Here is a 25749-nt window from a genome sequence, read left to right on the forward strand (position 1 = left end):
CCTGTGCTGATTGGCCAGAGGGTCTATGTGCACTGACTGGCCACACAGTCCACGAGCGCTGATTGGCCAGGCGGCCGGTGCATGCAGAAGAGCTGGGCTCCGCCTCGCTGGGCGGGTTGGGGGGGGCCCCCGTCCCCTCCCCCGCAGCCCTCACCCCGCGACCCCTCCCGGCAGCCCCGGAGACCCCCCGGCAGCCCAAGGCCCCCCGCCGGCGGGAAACCCCGGCCCGGAGCGGTGCCCGACCCCCGAGGGGGCAAAGAGGGGTGTGGGGTCTCAGCCCCCCCCGGGGGGTCTCCGCTCTGTCATCCTGCCCGTGGGAAGGAGCTGCCTGTGTCCCCATGGGGGGGCCCCCGCTCCCCCTCACCCCGGGGCGGGGCCCTGCTCTGCCCTGCGGGGTCCTGGCTCCCTCCGGGGGGTCCCTCGCTCTGACTTCGGGGATCCCCGCTCCACCCCCGGGGCTCCCGTTCTCCTTCTGGGGGGCCCCCGCTCCCTTCCCGGGGGTCCCAGCTCCCTTCCCACGGACCCCTCGCTCTAACCTCGAGGGTCCCGCTCCCTCCGGGGCGTCCCGCTCCCTTCCCGGGGGTCCCCACTCCACCCTGGGGGCTTCCGTTCTCCTCCGCCGGGTCCCTGCTCCCCTCTCGGACACCCCCCTGCTCCCCAACACGGGTACCCGCTCCCCACCCGGGGCGTGGGCGTGGGGTCCCCCCCCTCACCCGCGGGGCGGTGCCGGTGACGGAGCCCATCCCCGTTGCCGGTGGCGGGGCGGAGCGGGCGCCCCGAGCCCCCCCATAAATCGGGCGGCGGCGACCGGCAGTGCCGCAGCGGTGCCGGGAGTCGCCATGAGCCTCGTGCTGGAAATGCTGCCGGGACCCCTGGGGGGGCTCCGCAAGGAGCCGGGTCGCCCCCCCGCACCGCGCTCCAGCGGTTCCCACTCGTGGCCGGGGCCGGTCGGTTCCTCCACCGACAGCCTGGACTCGTTGAACGATGATCCGAGAGGAAGAAATGAGAAGGAGCTGCTGCAGGCGCTGAACGATCGTTTCGCCGGTTACATCGAACGCGTGCGGGGGCTGGAGGCGCGGAACCGGGAGCTGGCGGCGGAGGCGGCGGCGCTGCGGCGGCAGCAGGCGGGACGCTCGGCCATGGGCGAGCTGTACGCGCGGGAGCTGCGCGACACGCGTGGGACCGTCCTGCGGTTGGGTACCGAGAAGGGACAGCTACGGTTGGAACGGTGGCGGCTGGCCGAGGAGGTGGCGGAGCTCCGGGGGCGGCTGGAGGAGGAGAGCCGGCAGCGGGCCGAGCTGGAGGCGGCGGCCCGGGGGCTGGCCCTCCGCTCCGAGCGGGAGGAACGGGCGCGGGGGCCGCTGGAGGAGCGAGCCCGGGCCCTGCGGGAGGAGACCGAGCTGCTGCGGCGGCAGCACCAGGCACGGGTGGGAGCTTTGCTCCGTGGGGCCCGGCCCGAGCCCCCCCCCGCCGCGGTCCCCGTCCTCACCGCCGCCCTCCACCAGCTCCGCGCCCAGCTGGAGGAGCCGGCGGCCCGCAGCGCCCTGCAGGCCCACGAGTGGTTCTGCGGTGAGTGGCCAGGGGCGACTGTGGGTGTGTGTGGCGTGTGTCCATCCCCGCCCCGCGGGGGGCTCCCGCGGCAGCGCCCCCTCCCCGGTGCTGCGGGGACCCCGCTGCGTGGGGAGCCCCGCCCCGGGGGGTGCAGAGGCCCCCCCCATATATACTGTGCCCCGGGAAGGGACACCCACCCCGGGGGGAGCAAGGGCCATCCCGATTATTCACTGCCCCGGGAGGGATACCCCAAGCCTGCCACCAGCTCCCCAGTGTCTGCAGGGGCTGGCGACCCCCACACTCACCCCACAGTGCGTTTTAGGGGGAGGCGGCAGGGCGACCCCAGCACCCCACAAGCCTGTGGGTTGCCGGGACCTCCCTAATGCCGCAGGGTGCCCCCCTGGTGTCATCGTCGTCATCCCCCCCCCCCGCCCTGCCGGAGCGGAACCGGGAGCGGGAGCGGGTGCGGGGGTGCCGCATCCCTGGGCGGGGGGGGTGGTGATCGGCACCCCGGGGCTCAGCACCCATGGGTGCCAGAGCGAGGCTCAGCACCCCGGACAGCGGCCGTTCAGGACCCCGGACAGCGGCGGCTCTGCACCCATGGGTGCTGCTGCCCCCGGGGAAGCCCCCTTCACCCTCCCTGCAGCCTCTCCTTCTCCCCCGCAGAGAGGCTGGACAAGCTCTCAGAGGCCGCCCAGCTGGAGGCTGCCGCCCTCCGCCTGGCCAAGGAGGAGACCTGCGAGTACCGCCGGCAGCTCCAGTCCAAGGCCACCGAGCTCGAAGCCCTCAAAGGGACCCAGGAGTCGCTGGAGAAGCAGCGACAGGACTCAGAGGAGCGCCATCAGGCAGATGTCCTCTCCTACCAGGTGACGGGGCGCAGCATCCTAACGCCGTCGGTGGTGGGAGGAGCAGCGCTGCGGCTTTGATGGCCAAATACTCAGGGTTGTGTCTAGAGCCAGCCCAGCCCCAGCTCCCAGCGATCGGGTACCCAGAGCCTGAGGATGTGTCCGGAGTGTTGTGTCCCTCGCTCACGACGGGGCTGTCCTCACGGCTCTGCCTGGCCTTGAGCTGCCTGTGATGTTGGTCACCGACACCGCTGCCATGTCATGCGTCCCAGAGGTGGGAGCTGCAGCATGGAGGGCTGCAGAGGGTGGTGGCCACTGGACCGAAGTGCTGTCCCCAGGGTGCTGCCCCATCAGGCTGGACACCAGGTCCATCCAAGCCCTAGAAACATTCCCACAACCTGTTCCTGCTGGCAGGGTCTCTGGGAGGGGGCTGGGGGCTCAGCCAGCAGCAGTGCAGCCCTCAGCTGAGAGGGTTCAGGCTCCTGTCTGTTCCCCCAAGGGAACAGGACACACTCAAACACATCCCCTTTCCTCAGTGGAGACCAGGGGATGGTTTAGGGGAGCTCTGTGTCCCTTTGCTCCTGGGGACTGGCCCCCCACACCATGTCACGAGTTGCTTGCTCTGCCCACAGGAAACCATCCAGCAGCTGGACAGCGAGCTGAGGAACACCAAGTGGGAGATGGCAGCTCAGCTCCGGGAGTACCAGGATCTGCTCAACGTCAAAATGGCCCTGGACATTGAAATTTCTGCCTATAGGTATGGGCCAGGGGAAGGTGGGAGGGTCTCAGCCCCACCCCCCTAATTCCAGTGGCCCTGGGGACACTCCTTGAGGGCCCTTGCCAACACCTGGGCCCTTCTCGGCAAGAGTCAGTCCATCCCCCAAGAGCAGGGTGGGCAACACCAAACTGGGTGACCCAGCCCTGCACACGACTTGCAGAGAGAAGGGTCAGGAGACCCGCACAGCCCGGGCGCAGGAGCGGGAGGGTCAGCCAGCACACTGGAAGTAGGGCAAGGAGGGAGATGGAGCTGGAGGGGACAGCTGGCAGCTCCAGCCACAGGAGGAGGCAAGAGCTGGGTAAGAAGAAGTCACTGACTGCCCTACTTGGTCTCTTCTTTGTAGAAAGCTCTTGGAAGGGGAGGAATATCGGATCGAGTCTGGCTTTGGGATGATCTCCTTCCCCAAGGTGGTCCCCAAGGCTCCCATCATGACCACAAACATTAAGGCGAAGAGCGAGGAGAAGATCAAGGTGGTGGAAAAATCTGAGAAGGAGACAGTGATTGTGGAGGAGCAGACAGAGGAAATCCAGGTGACCGAGGAGGTCATGGAGGAGGAGGAGGCTGAGAAAGAGGCTGAAGAGGAGAAAGCTGAAAAGGAGGAGGAGGAAGAGGAGGAGAAAGCTGAAGCACGGGGTGAAGAAGAGGCCAAGTCTCCTGCAAAAGAGGAGGCCAAGTCCCCCTCAAAGGAAGAGAGCAAGATCCCAGCTGTGAAGTCCCCAGAGAAACCCCAGCCCCCGCCAAAGGAGGAGGCCAAGCCCCTGGAGGTGAAGTCCCCTGAGAAACCCACACCCCCCTCAAAAGAGGAGGCCAAGAGCCCAGCTGTGAAGTCCCCAGAGAAACCCCAGCCCCCGCCAAAGGAGGAGGCCAAGCCCCTGGAGGTGAAGTCCCCTGAGAAACCTGCACCCCCCTCAAAAGAGGAGGCCAAGAGCCCAGCTGTGAAGTCCCCAGAGAAACCCCAGCCCCCGCCAAAGGAGGAGGCCAAGCCCCTGGAGGTGAAGTCCCCTGAGAAACCCACACCCCCCTCAAAAGAGGAGGCCAAGAGCCCAGCTGTGAAGTCCCCAGAGAAGCCCCTAACCCCCCCAAAGGAGGAGGCCAAGCCCCTGGAGGTGAAGTCCCCTGAGAAACCCGCACCCCCTTCAAAAGAGGAGGCCAAGAGCCCAGCTGTGAAGTCCCCAGAGAAGCCCCCAACCCCCCCAAAGGAGGAGGCCAAGCCCCTGGAGGTGAAGTCCCCTGAGAAACCTGCACCCCCCTCAAAAGTGGAGGCCAAGAGCCCAGCTGTGAAGTCCCCAGAGAAGCCCCCAACCCCCCCAAAGGAGGAGGCCAAGCCCCCAGCTGTCAAATCCCCAGAAAAGCCCACTACTCTCTCAAAAGAGGGGACCAAGACACCAGAGATGAAGTCTCCAGAGAAGCCTGCAACTCCCTCAAAAGAAGAAGCCAAAACTCCATCTGTCAAATCCCCAGAAAAACCCCCGACCCCCTCAAAAGAGGAGGCCAAGAGCCCAGCTGTGAGGTCCCCAGAGAAGCCCCCAGCCCCCTTAAAAGAGGAGGCCAAGCCCCTGGCCGTGAAGTCCCCTGAGAAAATCAAGTCTCCTGTGAAGGAGGCAGCAAAACCTCCACAGAAGGAAGCAGCCCTGGCTGAAGATCCCACCCGTGCCCCTCCAAAGGGACCGAAAGCCCCTGCCAGGGAAGAGCAGCCCAAGGAGTTGGAGGCTCCCCCCAAGCCTGCAGCTGAGGAGGGCAGGAAAGAAGCAGCTCCCAAGAAGGATGTCCCAGTCAAGGTGGAGAAGTCCAAAGAGAAGGAGGCTGCTGTGCTGGAGCCTCCAGCCCCACAGGTGAAGGAGACCACCAAGCCAGGCCCCAAACCTGCTGAAGATGGAAAGGCTGAGAAGGAGGCTCCGCCAAAACCTCAGCAGGAGATCAGCAAAGGGGCTGTGAAGGAGGTGGAGAAGCCAAAGGCTGAGGTAAAGATGGAGGAGCCCAAGAAGGAGAAGGTGGAGGAGCCCAAAGCTAAAGCAAAACCCAAAGAAGAGCCCAAAGCCAGTAAAGAGCCAGCCAAGGCCGAGGCCCCATCCAGCAAGGAGGGCAAAGCCCCGGAGCCAGCACCCACTGTGGGGAAGAAGTGAGCAGAGCTCCGGGTGCAGAAGAGCATCTCTAGGTGTGGGAGCTGCTCCGCTCTGCTCCCCTCCGATGGCCAGGCCGGGGTGGGGACCCCCGGCCAGGCCGGGCTTTTCCTTAGCAATATGTCCTGTGAGAGCCGCAGCCCCCCGCTGCCCTGCCCCAGCGGTTTGGCCGATAGCTTCTGTGTGACATACACTGAGTGCCACATGTAAACACCCGAATTATAATCGAGGAGACCCCTGGGGAACTGACTGCCCCTTCTCCAGTAAGTGCATTTATTTAATGTATGTGCAATGGATGGATGAGCGTAATGCGGAGCTCTAGCTGCTTGTGCTGGGGGCTGGTGGGGTCCTCAGGGTCCTTCCCCAGCCCGGGGGTGACAGCCATCCCTCCGAGCAGTGACCCAGGCTGCGGCCAGCTTTGGCTGGGTGCTGCAGGAAGGCTCCCAGACACACGATACACTAGGAACCTCAGCCCACTGTTTGCTTTCTGTGCAATAATCAAATAAAGTGCTTACAGAGACACCCTGGCTCTGCTGGCCTCCTGTTTTTTGGGGGGGGAGGGGGCGGTGACACAGGGCAAAGAGATAGTGAAGGAAGGCAGGAAAGCCTGGCCAGGGGGGCTGAGATCTGTCACCTGGGGCTGGGGGTGGGTGTGACACAGGGCTTCCCAGGGCCCCGGGTCCCCTGCCAGGAGGGGAGCCCACCCCACAGGGGGTATGAAGAAGCCCCTGTCCTGCCTGTGCCAGGGCTGGAACCAGGGCCAGCCCCCCCCCCACACTCAGCAAAGAATTTTAATGGTTTGGGCTTCATCTTCCTTCCCTTTTTAAAGTGCGGCTCCCAGCAGGGTGGGAGGGCCTGGTTTAAGCTGAGTGCTGCAGCACAGCCCTGCACTGCAGCACTGCACTGGCTGCAGAGGGAAGGGTCATCAGCCTTCCCAGGGGGAAAAATCACCCACGGGGGAAGAAGCAGAGGTGCTGGCAGCCAGGAGAGACAGTGACCTTGGGAGTGGGAATACAGCCCAACTCTGATCCCCCTGAGCCGTGGGGCAGGACCCACAGCAGGGACCTGCGAGGCACTGGAGAGGGAGGCACATCCCAACTCCTTGCCATGCAATGCAAAACAGGGTGCTGAGACTCCCACCCCGACCCCTTGCACGGTGCCATGAGGTCCAACCTCTCAAAGGCCACGGCTCTGCTCCCCCTCTTCAAGCCCAGGGAAGCAGCGAAGCCTCCCCTCCTTGTTGCGGGGTTTTGTGCCGAGTCAGCAGGCTGGCAGCCAGCACAGGCAAGGACATGCTGGGACTGCAGCGCAGGCTCTGCAGAACAGCTATTTTTAGCCATCATCTTAGTTTTGAGCCATCATCGCGGTTTTTAGCCACCTTAGTTCGACAGTCCTGAGGCCCTGCGGTGGGGAGTGAGGGCGGGGAGGGCCAGCAGCACCCCAGGCAAGGAGCCCCACCAGCAGTCAGATGCCTGCCCGAGCCCAGAGACAGGGCTTGCTGCAGCCCCCACATGTTCCCCCCACCCAGCCCTCCACAGACAGGGCACGCACACACTCTTCCTTCAGTTCAGCATTTAATCCCTTTGGCTACAAAAACCTTCAAACAAAATGCAAAACCTCAGAAAAGCAACTGAAACGATGGGGTGGGGATGCTCCACACTGCAGGCAGAACAAGGCCCAGCTCAGGGCTCAGCGATGGCTGAAGAACCCCTGAGGGTAGTTGAACTTGAAGGGCTTCAGGCGCATGGGTCCCCTGGAAGAGAATAGGGAGAGGCTGACCCATGAGGGTCAGGAAGCCCCCGGCACCCACAGAAAGGGCCCAGGGCTCTCACCTGACAAGGCGCAGACACATCTTCTCCTGGGGAAACTCCTTGGGCCCCTCCACACTGGTGTCGTGGGGCTCCGTCTCCAGGTAGACATCCAGCACCATGCACAGGCGCTGCAGCTGGTTGGTGAGGAGCTGGTAGCCTGGTTTGGGCCCCCACAGCTCCTTGTAGTTCACGTTGACCTCGCTCTCCATGGCCTGGCAGAGGGATGAGTCCATACTCATGGCTTGGGTCTCCACTCTGCCCTCCCAGGACCCATGGCTGTGCCTGGTGGGCCGGCCCTGAGCCACCCCGCCACCAGCTCACCCCAACAGCTCCCAGAACTGCTGAGAAAACCTCCCCAAAAGCCAGCGGTTCTCTGGCCTCGTCTCCCACCGCCCTGTGTTACCCGAATGTTGTCATCGTTGCTGCTGGTTCGCTCCCCTTTCCAATTCAGGCACAGGCTGAAGATGGGTGGCAGCGTGGAATAACCAGGGTTCATGACCACAGCGGCCTGCAGCTTGGCTGCACAGGGCAGGGAAGAAATGTCACCCACAGACCATGGAGCCTCCCATTGGAGGGATTTCCCATGAAGACCCCCAGAAGCTGCTCTGGGGGTGTACAGTGTGGGAATTAGCAGCTGCCAGGGGACGGAAATGCACCTACCTGTTCCTCTTTCTATCAGGGCCATGTAGTAGAGGTGAGTGTCTTCAGCCAAGCCGGCCTCTATTACATCTTTAGTATAAGGCAGCTCCTGTGAGGAGAGAGCCAAGAGGAGGAGTGAACAGTTGCCGGCGCCACGTGGGAGCTGGAAGGGATACAGCCTCGCACCAGGTGCCTACCGCGTAATCTTCATAGGGAATGGCAGCCCACTTCACCAGGCGCGAGACGATCTTTGTAGGGAAGAGGTGCTGGCACTCGCTGGAGACTGGCACAACTCCGTGCTCTGAAACCAAGGACGAGGCTGGCTGAGCAAGGGAAGGCTGGGGACAGGGCTCTGTTGCTGTCTTGCGGGCGGGGATGCTCCAAAGCCAGGACCCAGGGACATGGCTATCCTTCATCAGGTTCCCCAGAGAGGAGCAGCGCAGGTCTTGGCTGCGATCCCACGGGAGCTCGCAGCCTTGGCAGCGCACGCCTGGCCCATGACAGGCGTGTTTCACCTCCCACGGCATCCTGAATTGATTCCCAGTGCAGAGACGGCCAGTCCCAAAGGGGTGCTATGTATCAAGAGCGGGGCACAGCCTTCCCCTCTCACCCAAAACAGGGCAGTCCTCACAGCCCCGCTACGACCAGGGACAGGGGGAATGACTGGGGATGGTGAGGGTGGCACTGCAGGTGTGCAGCACCATTAGAGGCAACGTCAGTCAGCTGTCCTCTGCACGAGGACCCTGCCGCTGCACCTCGCATCCACAGACATGATGTGGGGAGCCAGGCACTCACCGAGCGACGCAAACTGCTTGTGTAGAGCCAGGCGGGACTGCAGCCTCGTCCGCAGCAGCTTCACAGTCAGCTCCATGTGGCTGGCACTCAGCGAGTTGTCCGCAGTGACCGTGTGCTGTGGGCAGGAGGGGCTGTCACCAGCCTGTGGGACCCCACCAGGGAAACCACAGTCCAGGAGCCACCCCACCCAGCCCCGGGGACAGGGACACACTCAAGTTGCTGCTCAGTGCCCGTGACAGGGCTTAGACTATCAGATGTGGGAGATAAAAATATGTGTGCATGGCCCCACTGCACAAATTCACCCTAGCTGAGACCATCCCAGCCAAGGGTACACCGTGGTTTGGGAGCGGCTGGTGCCAGCAGGAGCTCTGGGGTCTGGGGGAACGGGACGGGACAGGACAGGACAGGACACGACAACTGTCCCCAAAACCTCCCAAACCCCAGCATGATGTCTGGGGGAGAAGGGAGGGGGTGTGACATGCCTGAGGCTGATCCTTGGGGAAATGCAGGCCGCCCAGCTTCTGCACCCACACATAGGGGTGCCCCAGCTCTGTCACGTAATCGCTCAAGGTCAGGATGCTGCGGGTACAATGACGAAGGGTTAATGCCACACCAGAACATTCCCCCTGCCGCCCAGCCTGCACCCCAAGCCCTGCCTGGGGAGCACCCCCAGTGCTGGCAGGAAGGACACCAGCTTCCTGGCCCTACCGAGCTGGGGGGGGATGCTCTGTGCTGGGAGCCCCACTCACCCCACTTTATCAAACTGGAACTGGTTGGCTGGGTTGGGCGTTCTCCTCCCATGGTCTCCTGGATAGAGGCAGCTGAGGAGGGAGTCTGGGGAGAGCAGGTCCCTGGCAGGAGGAGGGAAGAGACTGATCAGCAGCAGCCTGGGCTCTGCGTCTCTCTCTGGGGTGGCCACTGACAGGCTCCGAACCCAGAGAAGGGAATGATGAGCTCCATAAGCTGGGTTTCAAGACCAGAATGGCTTTCCCCTAATTCCACCCTGAAAGATCTGCCTCCTCCCTGGCTGTGAAGATGACAGAAATCATGGGGCACCACCCCCCGCCCAGTTTCCCAGGAAATTGCTCACTCCAGCACGTTAACACCGAATCCCACAAATGTGTTCAGAGGAGACATCGCTGGCGTAGGCAGGGCATGGCCTGACAGCCATTTGCCACCCAACCACCTTAAGCAAATTAATTCTGCTTTGTGAAATAAAATCTGTCACGTCTGGCTGTACCCACAAGCCCGACCAAACACAAAGGGCTGCAGGATTTGGGGTTTGGCTCAAGCCACAGCCTCAGGGGTTTGGGGTAACACACCCAAGGGCAGCTGTGACAGAGGGAGCAGCCCACACGGGAACCCTGAGGAGAGACTCCAGCTGCTGTCACAGAGGGTTTTGGGTACCTCTGGGGAAAACAGAACCCCAAGAGGATTGGGAGGCCTCATATGGGACAGGCTGGGAGGCAGCACTTGCTTCCAGGTAGCCCAGACCAGCCTCTCCTGCCTCCCTCTTCCTCAGGCAGGCAGCTGAGCGAACCTCCCAGGGCAGGCTCCCACAGCTGCCATTTCAGCCATTCCTTGCACAAATCAGGCTCCAGTGGTCTCTGGGGAGCCCGGGGAGAGGCACTCAAGACAAGGTGACCTGCAGAGCAAGCAGATGAAGGGAGCTGCCAGGCACAGGCTACAGGAAGGAGGGAAGCAGTTTGGCTGCAAGAGGGTGATGCAATGCAACAACGGAGAGAGGATGACGACTCCTGACAGGTTTGGCACCACTACCCCAAGAGGTTTGCAACCTCCTTGCCCCTGGCTTGTCATGACAGAGGGAGAAGAGGAGGATGACTGGGCTGTGGCAGCCTGGCAGGGCTCCTGGCAAGGCCCTGGCACTCAGGGAAGGGTAGTGCCAGGCAGAGGCTGCACAAGGTGACAGCCCTCCCTAGGGGTAAAGGTGTGCTCTGTGCTCTTTGGCAACTCCTTTCCCCTTGAAGGAGGGGCTGAGACAATGCTTTAAAACTGCAGCTCTGCCCAAGGGCCCTTAAGGTGCCCCAGGTAAGGCAAGGGGAGGGACTGAGGTTAAAACCTCACCTGCTGTGAGCAGGGCACCTGGGTGGGGAGTGCCACAGTCCACAGGGTGCAGGTGCTCAGCGGGGGGACATCGCCACCACACGCTGCTTTTGGCACCGCACCACTCTGCCAACACATCACAGAGCAAGGCACGACAGGACGCCAGGGCAGGGTGTTTGTGGAGAGTGGAGGGGTTGCTGCCTGATGAGCTCTGGGCTCGGTCCCCCTGTGGTTCTCCTTACCCAGCACTGATGGCGGTTGTCATCTCAACAGCAGTGGTCACCTTGGCTTTCACTGTCATGACATTGAGGTTCATCAGGTAGTAGAAGGTCAGGTGAAGCACATTGTCGTCTGCTCCAACAGAGAAGGGGTAACATTGCTGTCTGCTCTAGCTCAGAGCACCCCACAAAGGGCAATATATGTGCACCCCCATCCCCGCTTGGACAACAGCAAACAGGGCAGAGAGGGAACATGGGGAGAAACTGGCAACCGATGCACCATAACCTCTAATGCCATCCCATCAGTGTTTGCCAGGATGCGCCTGTCAAGCCCAAGACCCCACCAAAAGGGAAGAAAGCTCCCAGCTAGAGAAAGGAAGCTTCAGAGCAAGGTCACCCCACCCATGGGAGAGACAGCTGATAAACCACCTCATTCGGTCTCCCTAGAAGGCTACACTCAACCCTGCCAGGGCAGCTGGGCCAAAGGCAGGAAAGCCCCTCCACAGCCCACTCTCCTGGAGGATCCCAAGCTGCTGCTGGATTACTCCCTGACCTGCTGTCACACACTCCTGTGCGCTCAGTGCCCAGGGCCACCAGTACCCACGTACCTTTGCACTTCAGGTCGACAGTGACAGACAAAGGGTGCCGCTTGAGCATCTCCTTGCGCTTGTCATCCAGTTGCACGCCCAGGGTAGGCCTGCGCCGCTTCTGGGGAGGACAAAACAGCTGTCAGACCCTTCTCCTCCTGCTTCTTGACAGCCCATGGCCACCGCCCTCCTCTCCCACTCCCTTTCCTTCTAGTCTAGTCCCTCCATCCCCCAGTGCAGGGGCCATGGAGCAGCCCTGTGGAGGGAGGGGAGCAGGAAACCCTCGCCCTGCTGCAGGGTGAGCACAAAGCAACTCCGCCTCCTGTAATTCCTGCAGCTCCCAGGGGTGCCCTCGCCTCTCTGAGATGGGGCCAAGGACCTGCTGGCCCCAAAAGCTTCCCTGCTGCAAGTGGCAGAAGCTGAGGCCCTTCCCCCCACCCTTCCCTGCAGCAACAGCCCAATACACCAGGTGCTGCTGCTGGGCACTGGAGCAGCGCAGACCCCTGTGGGCTTCCATGCTGGGAGCTGCCAGCGCCTACGGCCTCTCCCCAGCACCTGGAAGGCACAGCCCATAGGACCTCAACATGGCCCCAAGGGAGCAATGAACAGCCCTCAGTGCAGAGTTCAGCTCAAGGCTTTTGGCAGACAGCAGGGGACGGACACGTGTCCCTCAGTGCTGGATGCCAGCCTCCAGCCTCCCCGGCCCAAGGCTATTTATACAAAGTGGAACAGCTCCAGCCGGAGAGCTGAGAGGCAGCCGCTGCTGCTGGATGGGATGCGAGTGTGGTGGGACATGATTTGTACCCTGGCTCTCCTGCATTTGGGACAGAAAGTGGAAATGACACCTCCCACAGTGTGCAGAGACCAGTTCCCAGCCCCGCTCGGGCCCAGCTCCCCCAGCACCTCCCAGTGCCTGTTAGCAGGCACAGATGGGTTTGCCCACATGATACGGTGATGGGAGAGAACCCAGAAGGAGACAGCGCCATCCCTTACCGTGGTCTGCTCCTCCTCCACGTCAGAATCGCTTTCATCATCTGCACAAAGAGAGGAGTGTAAGTGGGGACCGCATAGGGCTCAGCGGGACCACCAGCCCTTTCTCCAAGACCACAGCTCCCCCCCAACATCACCATCCCCCCAAAAGCAAGGCCCTGGCGGGATGCAGACAGGCAGGAACATGTCCCCAGTACTGGGGGTCCTGCCAGCAGGCAAGGGGCTGCAAACATCTCTTGGGAAGAGGAGCTGGGGACAGAGGGGATCAGCTGCCAGGGACTTTGGCCAGCAGCACAGCCCCCAGCTACTGCGCCATTTCAGGACCCCTGCCCAGAACCCACCAGCTTCTCTAGCTGACTCCTCTGCCCACGGCACAGAGCATCGGGCAGCCTGCAAGCGGCAACACCACCCCAACTCACCCTGTGAGTCCTCAGGTGGCTTGTACAGGGCTTTGGCTTCCTCTACGCTCCCCTCAATGGCCACCACAAGCTTCTTATCTACAGAGGAGACATGAAAACTTAGCTACGAACTCCACTTCTGCATGGGAAAAGCAGTTAGAAGCAGCCCTGCCCCAGAAAGCTCCTGCTTCACAGCTGCACAAGGCAGTGGGAAGAGGTGGTTGTCCAGGGGACTCCATGGGGCTGCCGCAGGGCTGGATTCCCTGGGTAGGATGGGGTCAGAGGAGGGAAAATGCTGGATTTTGAGGGACTGTCCCTGCAAACCATAAAGGCCAAATCTTTACCAAAAGCCGAGACGGGGTGGGGTCTGGCTGGCAAAAGCAGGGAGTGAGGAGCTGGGTCACCAGGGCTGCAGATGCTTGCTGGCAGGGACCTGGTGTGGCCAGGTGTCACAGTGTGGTCCTCCCACGCTCCTCTGCCTCCTGCCCCACTCCCAGAGCAGTGTGAGAGCAAGTGGCATTGCAGCTCTTGCACCGTGCTACAGCCGTCTCCACGCAGGAGATACAGACAGCCCAGGGGGATTCCGAGCCCTAGTGAGAAACCCCTCCTGACTCAGGGAGGCTTCAGAAAACCCCTCAAAATGCAAAGCTGCCGAAGGGGATGAAGGCTTTCAGGTGAGCTGCAGGAAGGGCCTCTGCGAGGGCAGGCAGGAGTGGTACCTGCTCTGGAACCACCACCATCCACGGGTGGCGCAAGGTAGCACCAACCCCATGGGGTGACAGCTCCTGGGAGGCTCCATCAGCTGCAGGGATGTCCCCACCGACCTTGGGAGCGACAGTAGAGGTGGGAAGCAAGCTTCCCAAGCGCTTCTTCCAGCGAGGGAGCTGAGCAAACAAGGTTTCAAATGCTGCTGCCTCATTGTGCTGTCCCCGGGACCACCCTGCTGCTCTGGGCTCAGCAGAATCTGGCAGCGGAGCCGGTGGGACAAAAAGGGACCTCCCAGAGCGTCCCCAAAGCAGTGCTTTCTGCAAGCAGGAGTGGAACCTGGCCCATGGGGGCAGCATTGCACCCCAGACCCGGCCTCTTGCGGCATCGCCAAGGGCTGTGTTCCCCGCTCAGTGCTCACCGCAGGCCTGACCGTAGGCGCTGGCTTGAACGAAGAGGACGTAGAGAGGCGGCGGGAGGTGCCGGGCTGTCTCATACTGTTTGTGCGCCTGGTCAAAAGGCATGAAGAGATACTCCTGGACGGGCAGGGAGGCCTGAGGGAATAAGATGGCTAACCTTTGTCACCAGGAATGGAACAGTTTGCCCCAAGCTGGCAAGCAGGAGGCTGGAAACACCCCTGCTTGCACAGCAGCCAGGGCGCAGGGTTAAATGCAGCCACGGGCACCGCAAACCCCCAGGGAAGGGCTGGCAGCTCTCCCTTGCTGGAAAGCTTTTCGATCTGAAAATAACCCGGCTCCTTCTCCTGTTCTTCCCCCCCCAAGGCAATCACAAAGGGCTGGAACAGCGTATCACTCTCCTGGGAAAGGCCTGTTTAACGACTCCTTCCTCTGCAGTTCTGCAGGAACTGCCGCATAAACAAGGAGACTCCAGTGGAGTTGCAGCACAAGGCAGATCCACCCCTCGTTCATGTCGACCAGGAGCGTAACACCTCCAAAGCAGAACCAGCCCAGGTATCATGCCTCCCTAACCCAGCCCTCGGCCCCAAAGGCTTTCTCCCCTTCCTGCAGAGCTCTGGTACCTGCATGATGCTGTTGAGTCGAGGCTGGAGGCTGCTCAGATACTCCTTCTTCACCTCAATCTCCTTCAGGATCTTCTCCTTGCTGGTCAGGCACTCCTTGTACTTCTCTGCTAGCCTAGGAGTGGGACCTGGGTTACCGCCACATATCACAGCTACAAAGCCTGCTGGAGTCATGGGCCCCAGCTCTCCTGACCCGACAAAAGTCATTGTAGGAACCAGGAGAGCTCACATATGGTGACAAAGAGCTCTCAATGCCAAGGACAGAAAGGGACCGATTAGAGCTGCAAAATGAACAGGGGAAGCAGAAGCTCAGCCTTGTGCTGTGCTCTGAGAAAGGACAGCACCTGGACCTTCCCTCAGACGACCCGCTCCCATGCCAGCCTCTGCTGCCAGCAGTCCCACTGACGGAGCCCCACTGACCCCCCGAAGAGGCTTTTCCACTTCACGTCACCAGAGTCACTTCATGCCACATCAACTCCTCAGTTAAACCCATGAGAGTCAGGGTTTAACACACAAGTGCACCTCTGTAATGGGGTAGAAAACCGAGGAAAAACTGAGTTCACCATGATGCTCTGAGATCTGGACACACTCATGTTTAGGGAGGACACGTTCAATCTCAGTACTGCTGTTGACTGCAACCTCTCACCCAGGAGAAAGCAAGCAGCAGGGGAGGCCAGGTGTGGAGGCATGCTGCCCACGACAAGCCTCCACCTTGGCGGGGGACCACAACAAATCTGGTAGCTGACAGTGTGACAGCTACAGATGGATGCTAACAACCCCAAGAGCATCTGAAAAGACCCAGAGTACTGCTGGTACTCGCTCGAGGCAGGTGAAGAGGCCATTTCCCACCACAACGGTGGCAGGAGGGGACCGGCAGTGCTCCCTAGATACCATGGGGCCAAGACTGGGAATTGCTTCTCAGCAATTCAATGTGCAACCGTGGGACAGGCTCAGTTCAGCTTGTCTTTGCCCTCTACACAGTTTGCACGGAAAAATCATTCTGAAGGAGAATCCTCAAGAGGTCTCCAGACTGAATGCTCCTCTGTGTGTGCCGCAGGCACGGCCATCTGGGGGATCTCAGCTGCAGAGCAAACGGCCGCCTTCCACTGGGTGAAAGAAGCCAGGGTGAAGGGTCTGGGAAAGGCAAAGCATGAGGTGTTAGAGCCACACAGCACCCGCCTACAGCACCTCTTGCCCTGCCAAGCCACCCTGCTTGTGCAGCACCTACCAACAAGGCTCAGTCTGATCCTTCTGGAAGGCTGGTCTCAGCTGCTGCCTGGCTGAAAAAGCTGCTGGCTGTTACCAAAACCCAGGAACGTTGTGACATGTTTGCTTTCCACATGGGGCAACAGTCAATGGAGCAGCTGAGGGGCTTCGGGGGCTAGAGCCTGCACTGAGCACAGGCGGGCAGGAATAGCAGCAGCAGCACCAGGCTGTGCCACCAAACCAAGCTGGCTTAATTTTCCTTGCTTTTCCCTACGTGGCACATCTTGTAGAACTGGGCTCTGGACGGGGGCACATAACCACCCATCCTTCGATATCACCCCTACTGCGGGTGGTGTCCCCGTTCCCTGCTGCAAGAGCCTCCAAGGAGACACTGGGGAAATGTCAAGCTACCAAATTCCTTTTCTTCCCTTGCTACCCGAGGGCGAGTGCCAGTGTTCACTGCCTCAGTGAGATAAGATGCAGCTCACCAGGAGAGCTGAGACACCTTTGCTGCTGTTGTCCAGAGCACAAGGTGCAGTCCCAGCCAGGCAGCCCCTCTTGCACAGTGGCTGCAGCCGGCTCAGGGCTCCTCTCATGCTGGTTTGGCAGTTGCTCTGCTCCCCAGGGCACCCCGGGCTCTTCTTCATCAGGCAGGTGAAGGAGAACTCCCTGGTCTATGAAACAAAGCTCCCACCAGGCCCAGCTCCACACACAGAGCAATCCTCCATCCAAGGGCTCAGTCACACAATAAATCCATCACTTGTTCCATAGTGACTGTTTCAAGAGGATGTTAAAACCTTTATCGCCCACGTTTGCTTCATCCAGGAGGCGCAGAGCTCGCTCTCAGGGTCTGTCAAGAGCACAGCAGGCTGAGACTGAACTGAGATGCCGCCAACCCACCTCTTGCGCTGCTCCAGTTCCCAGTCCAGGCGGGCCAGGGTCTGCTGGTGGGGCTCCGACAGGGTGATGGCGGGCCGGCTGATTTCAGCGGGGGCCTCTTTGTAAAACTCCTCCAGGCTCACCAGTTCGATCTCCTCATGTTTTGACCTGCAAGAACAGTCCGGATCACATCGGGGAAAGATGGGAAGTGCTGCAGCAGGGCCAAACTCAAACTGTGAGTTTCTGCTATGTGAAACACCAGGGCTTTGGCAAGCTGAACCACAGCAGAGCTCAGCAGGGCAGAGGAAGGTCCCTACAGGGTCCCTCCTTTCATGGAGATGCCTCCCCAGCACTAAAGCACTCCTTGAGGCATCAGGCTAAATGCAGCCCACCTGGCTGCAGCTCAGAGCGCTGCCTGCACAACAGGCATGAGGGAACACTTGGCTTTCCAAAGAAAACTCCTAGTACGTGGAGGCCACAGGGTTCTTGAGGACACCCCCATGGCCACATCTTTGGCATTTACCTGTTTTCTCCTCCACTGTCCCTCTACCGCAATAGGTGCCTCCTTCCCCCCTCCCTACGTGAGCCTCATCCCAGCACAGGAACACAGGGATGCTCCATCTCTCCTGCATGGTGGCGTCCACAGCAGCCGCTCTCCTCCCCCAGCGGACTCAGGCAACGTGACAGGAGATTCCAAATGTCCGAGGCCTCTGCCCCATCTCAGACACACCATCGCCCCCTCTCCTCCCCAGCCACACTCACTTGAACTCCAGGCATTTGGTGATCTCTTTCTGCAGGTGCATCACCTCATAGAGCAAGTTCTGGAGCTGCAGGTGATATGCATCGACCTTCTGCTTTGCCTGAAACACAGACACAGCCATAGCAGGGGATGAAGGACCGTTACCTTCCTCCCAGCAAACACCACCCCTCCTCACCACACGTGCTCAGGTTTTAGGGCATGCCACAATTTTTTGGGGGGAAAAAAAGCCATTTTCAAGGGTTGGGAAACTGAATGATCAGGACATTGAACTGATTCTGCTCCCTTCTAGCGTGTTTCATAGACAAGACATGAACAGGGCAGACCTGCTGGGGCACATGGGCCGAGTCCCTTCCTGTCCCCATGCCTCTTTCCTCGCTGGTACAATGAAAACAAGAGTGGCTCACTAACTGTGAAAATCTCTCTGAAAACCCTGGGTAAGGAGCTTTGTGGCTAACTGCACGCATGTTTCTCAGCCCTGCCGCACACCAGATGCTTAAAATAGAGCTTTCTGACTCCCTGTTACATTTGGGATGGAAGCAGGTACCGTTTCCTCGTCATTCATTGTAATTACAGCTTCCACCACGCTGCAGTACAGCCTCCTGATAAACCTCTAATTCAAAAACCACAGCCTGGCTGGTGCTTTATTCCTCTGACACACCCAAACACCGAACAGAGATGGCAGCAGCCCTTTTGGTGATCCTGCTAAACCCTGAGTTGTGCCCACTGCCCCTAGCCCCTTCAGTACCTCATGGGTTTGATCTCTCCCTTTCTTCAGTCGAATATGAGCCAGCCGGTTGAGCTTCTTCAGTGTCATGAAGTGGACGCAGCTCTGAATCCGCCGTTCATCAATCTCCGAAGCCTGAGTGGCAGGAGAGAGGTGTGTGAAGCAGGAGACATGGTTCTCGATGCAAAGCCCCTTTGCTGCAGGCACTTACTGCAAGTCCCATTACAAAGGGGGCCCCGTGCTTCACTGAGGAGCCTCAATTAATGTCACCAGGGCTTCCAAGGGAGCCTCCTGCTGCCAGGCTCATGGGTCACCCAGTAGAAGTAAACATGGAGTGGGGTCCCAGGCTCGCTCCAGCGATTTTTCTCGGCAGCAGGAAGGGAGGCAGAAGGCAGTGCAGATGGTCACAGTGCAAGCCTTCCCCAGTCATGGCCAAGGCTGACAGGCCTCTGTGGTATGGTGAGAGCCCAGCTGCCCCCACCACAGTCTGCAGGGGCTCAGTCCCTCCCCCGGGAGCCCCACATCCATCAGCAGGACCCTGGAGGAACACAGAGGTGCTTTGGAAGCACTCAGCATAACATCTGCTCCATCAGGACTGAAACCTCAGCTAAGTTGTGTTTTACTTATTTAAGGGAGGCTGTTCCATTTTCCTGACTCTCCCCAGAAAACATTACAGCTTCTGCTCCCATTCCACTCGGATTAAGGAAAACCATCAAAGAACAGAATATGTTAAATCAAGCACCAAGGCTTCTCCTTACGTTGTCCTTGATGCCTCTGCTTTTCAGCTCCTGGATTTCTGCCATCAGTCTCTGTAGCTCCTGGCAAGTCTCCCTGTAGAGTTCATAGTCTTTGATGGGGTCACGGAGATCCACCTCGCACTCCTCGCTGTAGTACCTAACGTCCTGCAAAGGCAGAAAATGCCTTCTGCGGCTCCTTCCTTCCACCTCCTCCAGATAAGGCACCGGAAACAACCTGCTCGGTCTTGATCCCTGGCTCTGTCCATTAATCCCATGCCTGAGACTTTACACACGGGACGAGAGCTCTGTTGGCAGCCCTGGACACAAACGTCACCAGGCATTAAAACACCTGGGGAGTTCAGGTCACCTCTTATGTAGTTATTGCAAGTCTAAACCAGCATGTGCCCTGCACCAGGTGCATCCCAGTTACTAGAGAGGATAAACCAGGGAAGGCAGCTACAGCTTCTGCCCCAGCCTCTGTTTTGGCTGGGCCCAGGTGGCCTGGCTGCTTGCCGGAGTGTTTTATGGCAACCTGCAAACGCCAGCAGGACCTTTCAGCCTTGTGTTCACCCTCCCTATGCCTCAAAGAGACAGCTTCAACTCCCTAAACACTGTGTTTCACAAGGAGAGAAGAGTGGGCCCAGAAATTCAGAGCAGGGGTTTCAAAGGCACTAGGAGGTGGCTCAGCGCTGGGGGAACATTCCCACAGCTTCCTGAAGGGGAGAAGGAGGCCAGTGAGGAGTGGGCTCGGGAACAGCCCTGCGGGTGGACACGAGCACCAGCAGGCAGCCAGGGGCCCCACCTGCTCAGCATCGGCCTTGCCCCGCTTGCCCTCCTGCAGGCCACCCTCTGTGCGGATCACTTTGGGCTTCCTCTTCTTGCTGGAGTCCGATGACATGGTGCTGCTGGTCAAGGACTGGGGGGCGAGAGGCAAAGCTGCCTTTCCTGGGGGAGCCAATGGGCTACCCCTGGCTCTGCAGCCTCCCACCCGGTGAACCCCCGTGCCCCCTCCCTGCCTCAGCCTACACCTCCCGGCCTCTCCCCCACCGCCCTGGCCCACCAGACCAGGTCCAGGGGCCTCTGATCTACCAGAGCCTCACCGAACGCCCCCACACCAGGCCCAGGGGACCCCCGCTCACCCCCAGACCCGCCAACACAGAGGCCCGGGGTCCCTGCTCCACTGGAATCTCCCCCGAGCACTCCACACCGGGGCCAAGGGCCCCCACTCTACTGGAGCTCCCCTAGACGCCCCCCCAAGGGCAGGGGTCCCCGCTCACCCCCAGACCTCCCCATTCCGGGCCCAGTTAACCCCTCTCCACCGGAGCTCCCCTAGATGCCCCCCCAAGGCCAGGGGTCCCCGCTCACCCCCAGACCTCCCCACTCCGGGCTCAGGTGTCCCCTCTCCACTGGAGCTCCCCCCAGACACCACCCCCCCGCAGCGGGCCCAGGGCCCCCGCGCCACTGGAGCCCGCCCAGGCCGGGTCCCGGCCCCCCGCTCACCGCGCCGCTCGCCTCAGCCCCACCCGGAAATGACGCCAGCGGAACAAGCGACCGCGGCGCAGAGCGGCAGTCGCTAGAACCGCGCCCCCTAGCGGACAACCCTCCCCCCCCGGAGGTCCCGGAGCCCGCAGGGGCATCCATGGGCTTGGGGGGCGGGGCCCGAGATGGGGACCCCACGGCACGGGGGGCACAGAGGGGCGTTGGGGGGACCTCAGTGTATCGGGGCACCCACAGGCAGGGGTCTTCTCGTGCAGAGTAGCCCCCCTGGCTTGACGCAGGGGGCACCCATGGCGGGGGGCAGGGTGGCTCCCCAGGGTGGTGGGGGGTGTCTATGCCCCATGCTGATGGGCTGAGCACCCTCAGTCCCCCGCCATCCCCCCAGAGGAGGCCAGGCCTTGGCTTATTAAATATTTAATTGTCGACATGCTGCAGTGGGGCAGGGTCCCAGCGAGAAAGGCACCCACGGGGCCCGTGAGGAGTAATTAAGACGCCCCCCACATCCCCACATCCCACAGGCAGTGCTGTCCAGGGGAGCTCCCACCCCTCCCCCCACTCCCACCCTTCCCAGGGCACCCCAAAAAGGGGCTGGGGGCGGGGAGAAGGAGAGCCAGGAGCTGCAGGGGAGCAGAGACCCCCCACAGCTCTCCCCCAGCAGAGAGCCAGGCGGGAAACAAGCCACTCGGGGTGCAGCACAGACCCCCCTGCTCACTGCAGGGGGGAGATCTTCAGGGGAATCATTATCCGTGACTCCATGTTGCGGATCAGCGGGACTGGAAAAGGAAGCAAGAGAGAGGTGAGGGTGGAGGGTCCCCAGCAAGGGTTGGGGGTCCCCAATGAGTGCGGGGGGGTCCTGCTCACCTGTGTAGTACACATTCTCGTCCCAGCCCCTCTTCCTCCAGGCCGCATTCCTCGTCTCCTCTCGGGACTGCAGGTCCTTGTAGGCTGCAGGGAGGGGACAGGGCTGGCACCTGGGGCCGCCTCATACCTCGCTCCCACGCTGGGGGCACCCAGAGGGGCGACACAGAGCCCACATACCCCAGAGGTGATGCACGACATACAGCTCCCCGATCTGGGAGAAGAACCCGCCGACTGCCTCCTGGTTCTCCTGCCGGTACTTAATGGCCCGAGCCCTGGCACAGGGCAGGAGAAACACAGGGTGGGGGTTGTCTGAGGGCCCCCCCTGCTCCAGGGGGACCTTTTCCCACCTTGGCTCCCTCTGTGCTGGGAAAGCAGTCGCCTACCAGTTGTTGCCCCATTCAATCATGGTCCCAGGCTGGAAACAGAGAAGGAAAAAGAAAACTCCAGAGTGAGCAGCCAGATCCTGCCCACTCCCCCCCATTTGGGGTCTCCTCACCAAGAAGGGAGGAATCTGGGGGGGCTGCCCCCCAAAACACCAAGCCCCAAGGCACAGTCCAGCCCGCAGCTGCTCACCTTCAACTTGTAGGTCCTCAGCTCGTAGATGTTGGGTCCCTGGCGGGGTAGGGGCTCATTCCAGAAGCTGAACTCCAGGAGCAGCTGGTTCCTGCGGGACAGCAGCATCCGACTCCTCTCCTTGCGGAATTCGAGGTACTCCTGGGGAACAGCCACAGCTGGTGATTTTGGGGTGCAGGGAGGCAAAACCCAGGCTGGGGTAGGCTGGGGCAAGGGGCAGAGGTCAGGGGGCTCCCCTCAAATCCTGGGGGTACCTTGTTCTGCTTCAGCTTGTTCATGCATTCAGTGAGGGCTGGGTACCCGCCCAAGAAGCGCCAGAGGTGCACTGGAAGGAGAGCGTGGGGCTAAGGAGAGGGGAGGCAGCACCCCAAAAGCCCTCCCAGCAGCTTCTACCCTCACCTGCCTGGTCCTGCTCACCATACCACGTGTTCCAGTTGCCCACCAAGTCACAGGGGTAGTCGGCGTCTGAGTGGAGCTTGGGCAGCACCTCTTCCCTGTGGGGCAGTGCAGGGGGTGGCTGGGGGGCCAGGCAGACACCCCAAAACCCTTCTGAAACCCCCGTTTGCCCTCCCACCCCCTCACTCCAAAAGGGCATCCCAACATCCCACTGGCACACCAGGAAGCCACCCCCACACCCCCCCAACACGCTGCAGGGCTCACGTCAGGCTGTTGTAGGCATCCAGGTACTCAGGCTTCACATTGTGAACTGCAGGGAGAGTAAAGGGCAGTGCTGCCAGGGTGGGGGCTGATGCCCTGGGAGGGGAGCAAGGCCCACAGGGGAGCAGCCAGGGGGTCCCCACTGGTTGGGGGGGGGGGGGGGGAGCAGCTGGGCCCCCTGCAGAGCCACTCACACTGGATCTTGTAGAGGCTGCTGGTCTCCTTCTTGGAGAGGAGGTTGGAGTGGGCATCCTTGCGGGGGTCCACCTTGTGCACGAAGAGGGAGCGGAACCAGCTGCGCTCAGCCTCCCCCGAGTACCCCCTGTGAGAAGGCGGGGTCAGTGGGGGGACACACATCCCTGACACCCCCTCATCCCAGGGATGCCCACAGCTGGGCTGGGAATGGCTGGCCAGAGCTGGGAACCAAGGGCCATGCTCTGAACCTGCTCCAGCTCCCAGGGGGCACCCTCCACCTTCGCGGGCTCAGCTGGGTTTCACCAAGTCCCTCCCAGGGCCAGGGGATACAGCACTGTCGCCCAGGTTTGGGGGCGGGGGGGGAACAGAGGCCGCAGCTCCCCCCACCCCAGCTCTGGGGCTGCAGCCCCCCCCAGGTAGCCTCCCCAGCCCAAGGAGCCTCCTCCAGCCCTAAAGGATACCCCCAAGAAGATCCCCCAGCACTAAGAGAGCCCCCAAATGATCCCCACAGCCCCAACAGAATCCCCAAAGGAGCGCCCCAGCACCAAGGGAGTCCCCAAAGCAGCCCCCCCCCAGCCCCAAGGCACCCCCAAACGATCCCCCCGCCCCAAAGGATCCCCGGGCCGACGCTGACCCCCCGGGGGGGCCCAGGACCCTTCCACGCAATCCGCCCCACTCAGGCAGGGTCTGCGGGATGGGGAGGGCGGCGGGGCGGGGCCGGGCCGGGCCGCCGGTGGAGCCGCTCACCGGGCCGGGCCGGTGCCCCAGGACCCGCCGCACCGCCGCAGCAGCCCCAGAGCCGCACTCCGGCCCACCCTCGCCGCCGCCGCCATCTTCCCGCCCGGGGCGGTGCCGGAGGGGGCAGGGGTACGCGAACCACGCCCCCTGACATGACCACGCCCCCTGGCGGGGCGCCCCGCCCCTCACTCAGAACCGGGCCGGGAGAAAGGCGATTCTGATTGGCAGGCCACACCTTCTCGCTCTGAGCCACGCCCGCTCGCCCCGCCCACCTGCAGAGCGAGGCCTCGTTGGCTGCGGGTGGGGAGGTGGTGCCCGGGGTGGGCGGGGCCCATCATAGCCCTCCCATGCCAGCAGCCAATCAGAACAGCCAGAGGGAGAGCACAGTGTCTGATTGGCCGCGATGCTCCCACAACAGCATCCTCCCCCTGCCGGCCAGAAGGGGCACCTCCTGGTTGGTCCCTGCTCCGGGGGGCGGAGCTACGGCCCCCCCAGTAACCCTGAACTAGTCCCAGTCCCCACCCCAGTTACCCCGCGCTGGTCAGTTCCCCTCCCAGTAACCACACACTGGTCCCAGTTCCCCTCCCAGTAACCCTGCACTGGTCCTAGTCTCCATGCCATCATCCCAGTGCCCATCCCTGTTCCATTATCACCATGATGGTTCTGCTCCCAGTCCATCCCACTATCCAGTACAGTCCCAGTCCCAATCCCAACCCCAACCCCAGTTCCAGTCCCAATCCCAGTCCAACTGTCATGCACTGTTCCCAGATTGTTACCTGCAGCGAGGCAGATTCTGTCTGTTAACATGCTTTGCTGACGAGATGCCAGGCTGTTCACATATACCGCAATTTTAGTAAGTTTTCCACTGTCCTTAAGCAAGTCGTTTTAACCATACAGTAAGCCCAATACATAATGAGACAGAAATCGGTAGAGCAAGATACATGAGATCAGGGAAAGGGGGAGCCTGTTCGGTGTCCCAGCAGTTGCAGAAAGGTCAAAGCTGAGAGGGAATTCTACCAAGTTACTCCTGTTCTCCGATTTTATAGCTGGTGAGAAGCCCCCAGGCCCCACATATCATAGACTTACAGAATGGTTTGGGTTGGAGCAGACCTGTAGAGCTCATCTAGTCCAAACTCCCTGCAGTGAGCAGGGACATCTTCAGCTAGATCAGGTTGCTCAGAGCCCCATCCAACCTGACCTTGAATGTCTCTAGGGATGGGGTCTCCACTACCTCTCTGGGCAACCTGAGCCAGTGTTCCACCACCTCACTGTAAAAAACTTTCTTCCTTAAATCCAGTCGAAATTTACCCTCCTTTAGTTTAAAACCATCACCCCTTGTCCTGTCACAACAGGTCTTGCTAAAGAGATTGTCCCCATCCTTCCTATAGCCCCCCTTTAAGTACTGAAAGGCCACAATAAGGTATTGATACCGGGGGTTGCCCCGAGGCAGGTGCAGGACCCTGCCCTTGGCCTTGTTGAACCTCGTGAGGTTCTCACAGGCCCACCTCTCCAGCCTGTCCAGCTCCCGCTGGATGACATCCCATCCCTCAGGCATGTGAACTGCACCACTCAGCCTGGTGTCACCTGCAAATGTGCTGAGGGCGCACTGGATCCCACTGCCTATGTCATTGATGAAGATATCAATCAGTCCTAGTATATCTTCGTACCCAGCGTCTTAATTGCCACAGCACACCCTGCTACAACTGTTGGGAGCTGAACAGGGGCTGTTTGGGTAGATAAATGAGAGGTGAGGAAGGAGGAAGGCCTCGTGGTTCAGCAAAAATGTTCACGCTTCTATAATTTAAAGGAGCCACACAACTAAACCCTCAACAATGAGTTGTGCTTGTGATTAGTGTTCAGCTGTGAGTGGGTGACAGCTTCTTGATTTGGTTCAAATACTTCCCCCAGCGTGTTCTGTTAGAAACTGTCTAGGCTCTTGACATAGAATGTCCTCAGTTGGAAGGGACCCATGTCGTGATTTAGCCCCAGGCAGCAACCAAGCCCCACGCAGCCACTCGCTTGCTCCCCCCCAGTGGCATGGGGGAGAGAATCAGAAGAGTAAAAGTGAGGAAACTTATGGGTTGAGATAAAGTCAGTTTAACAGGTAAAGCAAAAGCTTCACTACTTCCCATCGGCAGGCAGGTGTTCAGCCAGCTCCAGGAAAGCAGGGCTCCATCACACATAACAGTTACTTGGGAAGACAAACTCCATAACTATGAACGTCCCCCCCTTCCTCCTTCTTCCCCCCGCTTTATATACTGAGCATGATGTCATATGGTGTGGGACATCCCTTTGGTCAGATGGGGTCATCTGTCCTGGCCGTATCCCCTCCCAGCTCCTTGTGCACCCGGCAGAGAATGGGAAGCTGAAAAAGTCCTTGAC

The 25749-nt window shown here is 60.7% G+C and overlaps 3 protein-coding genes across 5 annotated transcripts; 1 reads left to right on the plus strand and 2 right to left on the minus strand.

The window, feature by feature from the left end:
• Positions 1-669: 669 nt before the first annotated feature.
• NEFH (neurofilament heavy chain) lies at positions 670-5816 on the plus strand. Its single transcript, XM_075110294.1, has 4 exons — positions 670-1569; positions 2218-2417; positions 3029-3153; positions 3518-5816. The coding sequence occupies exons 1-4, from the start codon at positions 840-842 to the stop codon at positions 5295-5297; spliced, it is 2835 nt and encodes a 944-aa protein (XP_074966395.1). The 5' UTR covers positions 670-839; the 3' UTR covers positions 5298-5816.
• A 1039-nt stretch (positions 5817-6855) lies between these two features.
• Positions 6856-20413, minus strand: THOC5 (THO complex subunit 5). 3 transcript variants are annotated; one of them, XM_075109923.1, is made up of 20 exons: positions 20347-20413; positions 19649-19762; positions 18868-19011; positions 18131-18244; positions 17388-17485; positions 16647-16793; positions 14541-14655; positions 13923-14055; positions 12818-12895; positions 12402-12442; positions 11430-11529; positions 10846-10954; positions 9289-9390; positions 9022-9118; positions 8540-8654; positions 7942-8045; positions 7766-7853; positions 7509-7624; positions 7127-7317; positions 6856-7047 (listed from the first exon to the last, which is right to left on the minus strand). In XM_075109923.1, exons 2-20 carry the CDS (start codon positions 19742-19744, stop codon positions 6984-6986), a joined length of 2052 nt encoding a protein of 683 aa, XP_074966024.1. In that variant the 5' UTR covers positions 19745-19762; positions 20347-20413; the 3' UTR covers positions 6856-6983. The 3 variants fall into 3 exon arrangements, with proteins under 3 accessions (XP_074966024.1, XP_074966025.1, XP_074966027.1); XM_075109924.1 differs by lacking the exon at positions 20347-20413 and adding an exon at positions 20212-20341; XM_075109926.1 differs by lacking the exon at positions 20347-20413 and adding an exon at positions 20298-20317.
• A 328-nt stretch (positions 20414-20741) lies between these two features.
• On the minus strand, positions 20742-23515 carry NIPSNAP1 (nipsnap homolog 1). Its single transcript, XM_075109927.1, has 10 exons — positions 23377-23515; positions 22629-22756; positions 22438-22483; positions 22177-22271; positions 22032-22102; positions 21778-21918; positions 21588-21619; positions 21382-21476; positions 21205-21288; positions 20742-21116 (listed from the first exon to the last, which is right to left on the minus strand). The coding sequence occupies exons 1-10, from the start codon at positions 23460-23462 to the stop codon at positions 21052-21054; spliced, it is 843 nt and encodes a 280-aa protein (XP_074966028.1). The 5' UTR covers positions 23463-23515; the 3' UTR covers positions 20742-21051.
• Positions 23516-25749: the final 2234 nt, after the last annotated feature.

Source organism: Phalacrocorax aristotelis, chromosome 15 (assembly GCF_949628215.1).
Source record: "Phalacrocorax aristotelis chromosome 15, bGulAri2.1, whole genome shotgun sequence".
Classification (NCBI taxonomy): domain Eukaryota; kingdom Metazoa; phylum Chordata; class Aves; order Suliformes; family Phalacrocoracidae; genus Phalacrocorax; species Phalacrocorax aristotelis.